Source organism: Somniosus microcephalus, chromosome 5 (genome assembly GCF_052327205.1).
Source record: "Somniosus microcephalus isolate GS21.2 chromosome 5, FLI_Smic_1.0, whole genome shotgun sequence".
In the NCBI taxonomy this organism is placed as follows: domain Eukaryota; kingdom Metazoa; phylum Chordata; class Chondrichthyes; order Squaliformes; family Somniosidae; genus Somniosus; species Somniosus microcephalus.
Genome location: NC_140991.1, coordinates 297407300 through 297419647, shown reverse-complemented (window position 1 = coordinate 297419647; position 12348 = coordinate 297407300). Strand labels below are relative to the sequence as shown.

The window sequence follows — 12348 nt, the reverse complement described above, 5'->3', positions numbered from 1 at the left end:
CTCTGTAGCTTAGCAACAGCTTCAGCGAGACCTTGCAGAGCTTGACTGTTGAGAAAAAAGCAACGAAAAGAAAAAAAACCTAACGAAACGGCTCCTGATTTTTGCTGGTGGCTTGAGCTTGCCGGACATTTAGCCTCCGGATAACACAAAGTTTCCTGTATTCACATTATCTGTAGGGCACAATTTAAAAAACTGATAAAGTAAAGCACAGGTGATGGTAAAGCCATTTCTTTGCCTCTCTGTCAGTCTCTATCCAGTTCTCTCTCTCTAGCTGTTTGTGAAAGGCTGGCTAGCTGCTTCTGATATGTTCTCTCTTTGAACTAAAAATGAAGTTGATAAATGTAAAACTTTTACCTGAAAAATCAACTCTGTAGCTTGCTTTCAAATCATCTGCAGGAACTCAGAAACCCTTTTAAATCATGATGTGGCATGCCGTTCCACGTGCACTGAGAACCCTGGTAGTGCATCTGGAGAAATTGTGCTGCTTGCATATGCTCAGAGGGTAGCAGCTCCTTCAGCTGACAGAATATAATTCTGGGGGAAAAACATCAAATTCAAGCCCAGGCCTTTGAGAGAGGCTGAGGCATCTAAAATCATTAATGAAGGTACTCAAAAGACATAAAATGTTATAGTTAAGTTTAATTGTGTGATTGTGAACTATGCCATTTTTGTATATCTTTAGTATGTTAAGAGGAGGAAATTCTGGAAGACTGTTCCTTTATTAAAGCTTGCAGGGTTGCTCTCAATTAAAAGGCATGAATTTTAAGCAGGGTTATGTAACCAGAATCCTTGACTAACCTTTGCAGAGATTTCGGTGCCGATTTTAATGTTAGGTACACAATCGACAGTCGGCGAGCAGAGAGCACCCGCCTGTTACTGCTGTGATACCTAAGCCATGTATAGGGACCGGCCTCACTTGCGTGCTGCCGGTAAGCTGTCAATGTCAAATTGGTACTTCGATTCAGCTCATTGGTCGTGGGGCTGGCTCCTACATGGCTGATATTTGGGGGAGGGGGGGGGAGAGAGGTGGCAGAAAAATCTTTGACCATTTTCTGAGGGGCCACTTCAGCTCGGGACCGCTAGTTAGGCTGCTCATTGCCGGTTTCACCTATTTCTGCCGTAAAATTGTAATTGGGGCCCTATGTACTTCATACAACCCAGATTTGCTATTATAAGTGGCCTCTCGCCTGAAACAGGCGGGGTTTCTGGCCGCCCCTCTCAAGACCCTGCATTACATTTCATACCTGTAGCTATGAAGGATCACAGAAGGAACTCTAAGGCAAACTATTAGGGGGAAATATTCAGTTGTTTGCGCCTCCCGTTAGCGCCCTAAGAGGGTGCCAAGTGGGGCGCAATGCAACTAGCGCCCGGGCGCGACGATATTTGCGCCTCTCGCGAAATTAACTAGACATTTTGCGGCGGCGCTAAACACTACCGCCACGATCTCCTGCACCAACAGATCATGACGCCAGTCGAGTGCGCAACGCCCCGGTAGCGCCCCGGACCGGATATTGAGTGGTGCCCCCTGCCTTACCGCCTGCCGCTAGCAACGACAGGTTGAGGGGAGCGTTATGCAGTCAGGAAGGGACTGGGGGAGCGCTATTTAAAGGCGACCGCTTCCTGCCTTTTTTTTGTTGGTGACATTTTTGCACCACGCATTCTGTGTGAGAGAGAGAGAGAGAGAGACTGAGACTTCTGGAGAGATTCAGTGCTGCGTAAAGGAGTTTAGGGTACTGAGCAGCACTTTGCAGGTTCATTTTGATTTGCCCTTCCTTGTATCGATTTAGAAGAGACTGTGGGCTGCTCTGTGAGCTCTTTCCCTGGGTCTCTCCATTGTTCTTTCCAGCAGATTTGATGTACGGTCTCTCCAAGCCGAGATTCAAGGCTGCAATGAGCAGGATGTGGATGGAGAGCAAGATCAACCCACCCCTTTAAGAACTGGCCGGTGCTATTGTGTCTGTGTTCCATTGCTGACTGACATCACATGAGCTTTGCCAGCGCTCTGAGTTAGCGCCTCGCTCCTCGGCCTTTGCGCCTTAAGAGAGGTGTGTAGCGCCTGATTTAGCGCTCCAATCACCTCCAGGGGCGATAAAAGCCAAGTTTGCTGTCGGAGGCGATAATTAGCGCCAGGCGCTAAACTTTGCGCACGGCCGATAATGGCGCCCCAAATGGGGTAATACCGAATTTTTTCCCCTTAATGTTTAAAGCTGTATTTAAAACGGAGAGAAAATCTTGTTTAAAACAGGGACTTGTGTCTTTTAGTTCATGTAATAAAGATCTGGTGGGTGATTATTTTCTTGGGAAAAGGCCTATGTCTAAGTAGTTTGCCCATTTGGCGTTCTAGCTGCTGATGATGGCCTGTGTTGATGAAACCACCAGTAGTTGTTCTAACCACATCTGGCTAACTCTCGAATCCTTTCAGCAAACGTGTGCTGCACCTACACATCAGCACCCCAATCGCAATGGCGTAACTTCCAACTGACTGTGAGCAACATCACTATAAGTCTTGCGATTAGAGTGTATTTGTGTTCTTCACACCTCGGGCGCACTACAGCCTTCCTCTTCCTCTGCTAAATGTTCTGCAGCCCAGCCTCCTCTCCTGCCTGTTTTGTTCTTTTCCAGTGCCTGTTCCAACCTGCCACTATGCTCTGTTTTGTGTCCTCCCATCATCCTGGTGTGCTTTATTCCTAGCTACACTGCTGTGCATCACTTCCTGATTTCCCCCCTCCAAGCTATGCTCCATTTTCCATCCTCTTTAACCCCTGGCAGTATCCTGTCATGGGGGGAGGGTGAGGGTGGGTGGTGGCATAGAAGGGTGGAAGATGGCCACGGCATAGTAAGTTGCACCAGTAAGAAACACAAGTGGGGTGCAGCTCTCAATTCACTTGCCCCATGTCTTCTCCCCAACCTCTTCCCATTACCTCCTCATCTCTCTGTATCCATGCATCTCCTTGTGCCTCACCTCTCCATCCCCTCTTGCTTCGCTCCATCCAGTCACCTTCCCTGGTCTGGTCTGAAATTTGGTTTCCCAGCCACAGTGGTGGAGGCAGCAGTGAAAACAATTGGATAGGCCACAAAAATTACACTTTAATTCAGTCTTTTTAAAAATAAATTAAAAATTTACCAAGAAGGCTTACAATACGAACTAGGCAGAAAACTGGGAGGTCCACTTACCATAGAAACCAACTGATGCAGGACTTGAAGTAATGGAAAAACAGAAAAAGTTGACTGGCATTAAAGTGATGGAAGTAGCATGACACAAGTGTGACTGACGGAAGAAAATGTGCAAGTTACAGGAAGTAAGTGTTACACAACAAGAAATTCTTGCAGAAGCAAGCCTTTTAAATATATTACTAGAGGATCTCCTGAGAGTGATGCATTGAGGGCAAGCAGCACGGCACCGATTAAATTAGGAGGCTTGATGAAGATCAAGGAACATAATTTGGGAAGGTGCGTGAGGCTTGGGGCCTGTACATAGGCAATAGATAATACAATATGCACAGCTTGGTGTAACACTGCTGTCATTACAAAACAGTACATCCTCCAACTTGCAGAAAGCAATACCACGGGAGACATGCAAGTACTAATTTATAAAGGATAGCATTAACTAGTAAAAGCCCATGTATATATGATATACATTTTTATTTGAAAGCTGATACAAAGACCTTTTTACTAGTCAAATATATAGCTTTTAAAAAAAAAAGTACAGCTACTTCAATTTTGAAAAAAAATCTTTCGAGCAGTTTTAATTGCGATAATTTGTGTTTTTCCTTTCATTTCACTTCAGAGAACTCTTGGAGCAAGTGGCAGAATTTGAAAAGACAGAATTTACTTCATCAGGAAAGAAAGTGAGTTAAATTTAAATTTGGTAAATTAAATTTTTGTCTATTTGTTTTGCATATCAAAATGAAGCTATTCCTCACTGGAGTTCAGCACCAAGTTTATCGCAATGTTTCTGCAACTGTGTAGGCTGTTTAATTTCAGTGAGTAAAAGCAATTAGCTTGTCTCCCAAAAGACTGCAGAAAAGAATCAATAACTTACAGCTGTAATGGATGCACAAAAGTTCAGACTGAAAGCACTGCATTTCCCGAAGAACACAGGAAAGGGAGGCAGTGTGAAAATGATGACGACACAGAAGAGTGGTCTGAATGACCAGCAAATTATGGGACTTTTTCTCCGTGACAGCAACAGCAACTTCATTGGGTTCAACTCTTCTGATATTGGATGATAAAGAAACTCATTAACATTTTTCTTTTGTTTAACTGAACTTGCTAATATTTTACGGAAACATTTCAGTCCCAATTTTCCTGGAAAGTGAAAGCTGCAATTATTTTTAATTTAAATGAACTGCAAGTCGATGGAAATCTGAAACAATAATAAAAAATGCTGGAAATGCACAGCATCTGTGGAGAGAACAGACAGTTGATGTTATGGGCTCACACCCTTCAGAACTTAAAAATAATAAGAGATGATGAAGCATATTAATAGAATCAGAAAAAAAGAGTGGGAAGAACAGACAAACACAGAGGAAGTACCAGTGGACTGAGTGGATGATGTAACGGATCAACCCAATAAAGTGATGGAAAGAAATAATGAAGAAATTAATGACATTTAGGAAACAAAGGACGTGTGAACAGCTAAGGCTAAAGAAAAGGTGATAAAATGGGAGAGATGAAAACCTGTGGATCAGACTTGAAATTAAAACCAAAAGTGCTGGCAAAGTACAGTGGGTCCACCAGTGCAAAAAACAACAGGGAGAGTCCAGGTTTTCCACTGCTGGAAGTGGAGTACACATGGAGGCAATTGAAAATCAGTGAAGGAAAAGGACACAGTTGACGGGGATACCTGAAGTAACAGAGAAATTACCAGGAGTAACAAACACAGGAATAAAGAGGGAGAGTAAAAGGAACAAAGAAAGAGCTGAAAGAGTAATTGGACACAAGAAGAGAGAAGCTGAGGGTATTAGAGGACAGAGTAACACAGACATGGGACCACGGATCAGTGCATCCAGGGGGCTCTGAGCCTCCTGCTGCAGCAATTCGTAGCCTTCTCCAAGACCAACATGGAGATGTGTTCCGCAGCTATGAAGACGTGTCCATGACCTCGCCAGTGTTTAGTATCCAGGAAGCTCAAAACGCTGCACAATCAGATCTGATTCAAGCTTAGCTTTGTAGGCCTGAAGCTCAACCTCCAGTGCCCCCTCCTGCCCCTATGCTTGGCCTGATGTATCAAAAGCACTCCATACTCAAATATAAGAAATCTATGATGTAGGTGATATCAATTCAATACAGTAATTAATATGTAACAACATACTCCATGACCAAACCACTCATGAACTATGGCAGGGAGTTCTATTTGTGTTTTGTAATGTGTTAACATAAATTTTAGGAACAGGAAAGGGTCACTATGCTTGTCCTTTTCAATTAATCGCAACTCCACCTATTTACGATATCCCTCAACCTGTTTTTCAAAAAAGTCCAGAGAAATACCTGGAAACTACTAGACCCATAAGTTTACCTATAAGTTTAAGTTATATGGAAAGTCTTAGAAGCATTCCTGAGAGATCTAGTGGGCGAACATAATTTAATTATAATCGGTTGGCCTGGATTTGGAAGGGAGAAGGTTGATGTTTAACTAACCTGCTGGAGTTCATCAAAGATGTTATACTGATGTGGTGAATAGGGAAAGTGCCATCCTCATCTACCCCACCACAAATTATGTACCCTCGCCACTGATCTAATCCCTCTCCCTGACCACTGTCTCACGTTGAGTTGGGTTGCTGAAAAAGTGGTGTGGGAAAGAGGGATTCCATTTCATGGGACACTGGCACCAGTACTGTACCGCTGGAACGGGCTGCACTTGAACCCAGCTGGGACCAAACTCCTAGCGGAAAGGATAAATTGGACTGTAGAGAGGACTTCAAACCAGTAAAGGGGGGGTGGGGGAGGGTCCGGGTGGGAATAGTAGTAACCTAAAGATCACAAAAAGGATAAGAGCAAAGATCAGAGTTCAAAAAGTTATATAAAGCTCACAAACGCTCTGGTAACAGAAACGGTTATAGGAAGTAATAACAAATAATTAAAAATAAAGGAGTGATGAAAAATAAGAACATATTGGCCCAAAGATTGCGATGGCAGGCCAGCGAACGGTGCCCACTGTTAGTTAGACTTGCTCTTGCCCGTTTAATGTCGATGATATGTTGCCCTGCAAGTTGCTGGAAGTGTGAGATGGAAACGCGCAACGCCCTCTACAGGGCATCTGTGCTCTGAGTGAACTGTGTGCATCTCCTTAATTTCAGAATCCTTCAATCTGATTTGTTAACAGCGTAAGGACTGAGAAGGAAGTATAATTTAGAATGGTGAATTCAATGTCAAACCAGGAACAGAAAGAGGAAAATAATTTTTTTTTTAAATGTAAATTTAATTTAAAAAAAAATCTCCGACAGCAATTAAAATCTGAAGGAATGAGCCTCCACACTTGTAATAGTTAATTTTCAATGCCTGGCATTAATTGACACTCATCACACCATAAAAAGGGTACTTAAGACTTGAAATGACTTGACTTAACTTTCTGTGGCGAGTTTACTTTGTATCTACTGTACAGGAACTTCACGCCGCTCAATGCATTTGAGTGGTGAGCCAGACAGCGAGATGCCGTTTTCGCAAAGCTAACGGTGGAGCGCCGCATCTCCGGCAGCAACTTTTCGATTTCCACGTTTAATCGCGCATCTGCCTTCGCCTGAAGTTGCTGTGCCATTGGTGCATAAATAACAGCGAGCGCTATTAGCCACACCGTTACTTTGACAGCAAATTTTGGGCCAAAAAATTGCCTGTATAGCAATGTACAGTGCATCAGCAACTGAAAGTGTGAGGAAAAACACCATCAGGGCAGGGTGGAGACAGTTACCCAAATAAAAGTCCTGTACACAAATGAACATGGTATAAGAAATAAAACAAATGAGTTCGAAGCACAAATTCAGCTTAAAGATTATGATTTAGGGGCCATTACAGAGACCTAGACCAAACTGGGCATGACTGGGAGCTATAGGATCGTTAGAAAGGATAGGGAAATTGGGAAAGGAGGAGACGAAGCAATATTGATAAATTACTCTGAAAACCATTTTTCCCACTGCTGTCATCGTAAGGGTAAACAGGCAGTGGAAACAGTTTGGGTAGAATTAAAGAACAACAAAGAATGGAAGACTCTGGTGAGAGTTGTCTACAAACCTCCTGACGGTAATGCTGTAGTGGGGGGGATGTAAAAATACAGAGATTAGGGAAGCCTATAACAAACAATGTGGTTATAATGGGAGATTTTGATTTTTACATAGACTGAGAGAAGCAGAATTACTGAAGTAGTAATTTTTAGAATGTACTGGGTACAGTTTCCTGGAACAATGGAGGCTAAAACAAGCAATCTAGGATCAACTGCCCATTATACATCTCCCGATTTTCAATTCCTTTGAAGTCAGTAGAAAAAAAAGGGAGTGATATATAACGCTTGTTTTACACTACCATCCAAAGTCAAAATTACTCCCAGTATGTCTTCGAACTGAAAAGGGAGCATGCCATACTAGATTTATTGATTAGTAACGAATCAGAATTAGTTAAGAATCGGGGAACACCTTGCGAATAGTGACCATATTATGACTGAATTTGAGAGGGAGAAGGGAGAGTCACAAACAACAGTTTTAAATTTAAGGCACACTTCGAAGGCACGAGAACGAAATTGTCCACAGTAAAATGGGCTGAACTGTTAATGGGTAAACCTACAGACAAACAGTGGGAAGTATTCAAAGAAGTTTTTACATAATATTTACAGCACAGAAATAGGCTTTTCGGCCCAACAGGTCCATGCCGGTGTTTATGCTCCACACGAGCCTCCTCCCACTCTGCTTCATCTAACCCCATCAATGTATCGTTCTATTCCTTTCTCCCTCATGTGTTTATCTAGCTTCCCCTCAAATGCATCTGTGCTATTCGCCTCAACTACTCCTTGTGGTAGCGAGTTCCACATTCTCACCACTCTCTGGGTAAAGAAGTTTCTCCTAAATTCCTTATTGGATTGATTAGTGACTATCTTGTACTTATGGTCCCTAGTTCAGGTCTCCCCCGCAAGTGGAAACATCTTCTCTACATCTACCCTGTCAAGCCCTTTGATAATGACCTCTATCAGGTCAGAGCCCCAGTCTGTTTAATCTTTCCATATAGGTATGATCTCCCAGTTCTGGTATCATTCTAGTAAATCTTTTTTGCACCTTCTCCAATGCCTCTCTATTCTTTTTATAAGTCACACACCATCCTGACTTGGAAATTTATCACTGTTCCTTCATTGTCGCTGGGTCAAAATCCTGGAACTCCCTCTCGAACAGCACTACGGGCTGCAGCGGTTCAAGAAGGCGGCTCACCACCACCTTCTCAAGGGCAATTAGGGATGGACAATAAATGCTGGCCTTGCCAGCGATGCCCACATCCCATGAACAAATAAAAAAAAATATAGAGACCAGAACTGTGCACAGTACTCAAGTGTGTTCTAACCAAGGTTCTATACAAGTTTAATGTAAATTCTCTGCTTTTCAATTCTGTCCCTCTAGAAACGAACCCCATTGCTTTGTTTGCTTTTTTTTATGGTCTTATTAACCTGTGTGGCTACTTTGTGATTTGTGTATCCTAAATCCTTCTGCTCCTATACCCCATTTAGACACTTCTTTTCCAAGGCGGATGTGGCCTCCTTATTCTTACTATCAAAATGTACCACCTCACACTTATCTATATTGAAGTTGATTTGCCAATTACAAATATATCCTGAGATTACCACCCATGAGGTCTGTCTTTTTAATTTAGTTCCTAACTTCTGATACTCCCTCAGCAGGACCTCCTCCATTTTCTTCCCTGTCATTGGTCCTAATATGGATCACAACAACTGGATCTTCCCCCTCCCTTTCCAAGTTCCTCTCCAGTTTCTCAGAGATATCCTTTACCAGGTAGGAAGCACACCCTCCTGCTCTCTTGGGTGGATGTAAAAGATCCCATGGCACTATTTCAAAGAAGAGTAGGGGAGTTCTCCCCAGTGTCCTGGCCAATATTTATCCCTCAATCAACATCACTAAAACAGATTATCTGGTCTTTATCACATTGCTGTGTGTGGGAGCTTGCTGTGCGTAAATTGGCTGCCGCGTTTCCCACATTACAACAGAGATTACACTTCAAAATTACTTAATTGGCTGTAAAACGCTTTGGGACGTCTGGTGGCCTTGAAAGGCGCTATAGAAATGCAAGTCTTTCTTCCTTTTCCTGGTCCCTCAGCTGCGACTGCAGAGGATGCTATCTATCGTCATAATTATCAAGTCCTCTATGACTACAAACTTTCCATTTTGTGCTTCTCCCCCTTTGGACAGCCCTCTGCTCCATGTTGCCCAGGTCTGCATTGTGGCTGTCCTCCCCGTAGTCTTTCTCCTTATCCTCACAGATATCAAGTACATTGTACCTGTTGGATAGGACCAGTGTCTGCGTAGCCTCCTCCTCTTTCTGTCCTCGGTTCCCCCTACCCTGCTGACTGATGGTCACACTCTCCCCTTCCTGCACCTGTGCTTTCCTCTGAGCTGTGACTTTACTCTGGAGAAAACTATCCAGAAATTCCACTCCCAGCCTTGTGTGTCTCTAACTCGCACTCCAGCTCAAGGACTCTGAGCTGCAGTGTTTTAAGGCAGAGACATTTCCTGCAGATGTGGCAATCCGGGACAGTCTCACTGTCCACAAACTCCCACATATCACAGTCCCGACACGTAGCTGCACTGCCATTTCCAGTTTTTATTTATTTCTTAGTAGTAATTAAATTCTAGATGTATTAGAATTAATTGAGATCTAGATTATATTTAGTAGATGGATTTAGCTTGATTTTAGATTAATTTGTAACTAATTAGTTTTGATTTTGTTAACTTTTTTATTTTAGTATCCCCCTTAACTCCTGTTTATTATTTATGTATACCAGATTTTTATTTAATGCAATTCGAATCCCTTTAATGTTGGTATTCTCTATTTTTAGTTAATTTAAATTTTATCCCCTTGGATCTAATTAATTACTTGGCTTACTTATTTAAATATTTACTTAATTACTGTTGGCCCTTGGTTTAAATTGCTTAGCACCTCCTTCCCCCTCTGCAAGCTCTCTTACTTCTGATGTGCCTATAAGAAAGCCATTTTTATTGCCTTTGCTTTTTGTTAATTGACTCTCTCACTCTCTCCCAGTCTTTCTACACTTTGCAGCTTTCTGTGATTTTTTTAAAATCAGGATCTTTGTAAATGACCTAGATGCTATCTAACATAATATAGAAACTTTAACTGTAGACTAGCACTAAATCAGCATATTTAAATCTACTGGCTTTATATCTGAGATGATGATCTAAAGTATTAATTTATGCTCCCTGATTTTTTCCTGCAGGCAAACGCAGAAATCAATAAACCCAAACTTGCTCCATTGAATGAAGGAGTGTCTGAACTCTTGAGCAAGGTAAGACTTGTCTGAGGAAAAACGTGGTTCTGCAAGTGTGGCTAAAATAATTATATTTGAATGTTTTAAAACAAAATGAAGATGAAACGTGATCAACTTAATTGATTTCTAATCAATTAAGATAATGGTCTATCTTTAGGAATTGTCCCCTTGGATTGTCAAACTGCCAATGTCTCTCCATTATTTAAGAAGGGTAGGAGAGATAAACTAGGAGATTATAGGCCTATTAGTCTAACGTCAGTTGTGGGGAAGTTACTAGAATCTGCTATTAGGGACAGAATGACTGAGCATTTTGGACATACAATATATGAGCTGATCAGAGAGAGCCAGCATGGATTTGTAAAGGGCAAGTCATGTCTAGCTAACCTAGTTGAATTTTTTGAGGAGGTAACAAACATGGTAGATAAGGGAGTGTCTATGGATGTTATTTATATGGACTTCCACAACGCATTCAACAAGGTTTCACATAAGAGACCATTAACAAAAATGAGAGTGCATGAAATTGGAGGCAACCTATCGGCTTGGATAGGGAATTGGTTCGGAGGCAGGAAACAGAGAGTAGGGATAATGGGTATGTACTCAAATTGGCAGGATGTGATTAGTGGTGTCTCCCAGGGATCTGTACTGGGACCTCAGCTTTTCACTCTATTTATAAATGACTTGGATGAAGGTAATTGAGAGTTTGCTGACGACATTAAGTTAGGTGGCGCAGTAAGTAGTGTAGATGGGAGCAGAAAGTTGCAAAGGGACATCGATAGATTAAGTGAGTGAGCAAAACTGTGGCAGATGATGTTCAATGTGGGGAAGTATGAGGTCGTCCACTTTGGACCTAAAAAAGATAGATCAGAGTATTTTCTAGATGGTGAGAAGCTAGGAACTGTGGAGGAGCAGAGAGATTTAGGGGTTCAAGTACAGAAATTACTAAAAGCTAGTGGACAGGTACAAAAAATAATTAAAAATGCTAATAGAATGTTGGTCTTTATTTCAAAAGGGCTGGAATACAAAGGGGTAGAAGTTATGTTGCAGTTATACAGAGGTCTGGTTAGACCCCATTTAGAGTACTGCGGTCAGTTCTGGGCACCGCACCTCAGGAATGATATATTGGGTCTTAGAGGGGGTGCAGCGCAGATTCACCAGAATGATACCTTGGCTAAAAGGGTTACGTTATGAGGACAGGTTACATAGTCTAGGCTTGTATTCCCTTGAGTATAGAAGATTAAGATGTGATCTAATTTAAGTGTTTAAGATGATCAAAGGAGTTGATCGGGTAGATAGAGAGAAACGATTTCCTCTGGTGGGAGAGTCCAGAACAAGGAGGTGTAACCTTAAACTTCGAGCTAGGCCGTTCATAGGTGCTGGCAGGAAGTACTGCTTCACCCAAAGGCTAGTAGAAATCTGGAACTCAGTTCCCCAAAAAGCTGTTGAGGCTGGGGGGTCAATTGAAAATGTCAAAACTGAGATTGATAGATTTTTGTTAAGCAAGAGTATTAAGGGGTAAGGAACCAAGGTAGGTAGTTGTAGTTAAAGTAGAGATCAGCCATGATCGAATTGAATGGTGGAACAGGCTCGAGGGGCTGAATGGCCTACTCCTGTTCCCATGTTCCAATGTACTTTTTAAATAACTTTGTCTGGAATTAAGGGACAATTATGGATAATGGTTATAGGAGCTAATAATGCAGCGTTTGGTATCTCTAGCTTCTACTTTAAAAAAAAAATTGATTATTGCCACATTTTTATACTAGATATTTCCTTGAGTTCAGTGTCATTGACTACTGCTGTAAACAGCTATCTTGTCCTCTATCATCCCAAGTGCCCAACGTCATGAGAACTAAGGGTTG

General features: G+C 42.1%; 1 protein-coding gene across 2 annotated transcripts in view; it reads left to right on the top strand.

Moving 5' to 3' along the window:
* Nucleotides 1-12348, top strand: part of lztfl1 (leucine zipper transcription factor-like 1) — a 78956-nt gene that overhangs the window by 30438 nt on the left and 36170 nt on the right. For both annotated transcript variants that reach the window (XM_085989195.1, XM_085989194.1), the window contains exons 4-5: nt 3788-3848; nt 10442-10510. In XM_085989195.1, the coding sequence (XP_085845321.1) occupies nt 3788-3848; nt 10442-10510 (130 nt within the window). The remainder of the gene's footprint in view (nt 1-3787; nt 3849-10441; nt 10511-12348) is intronic.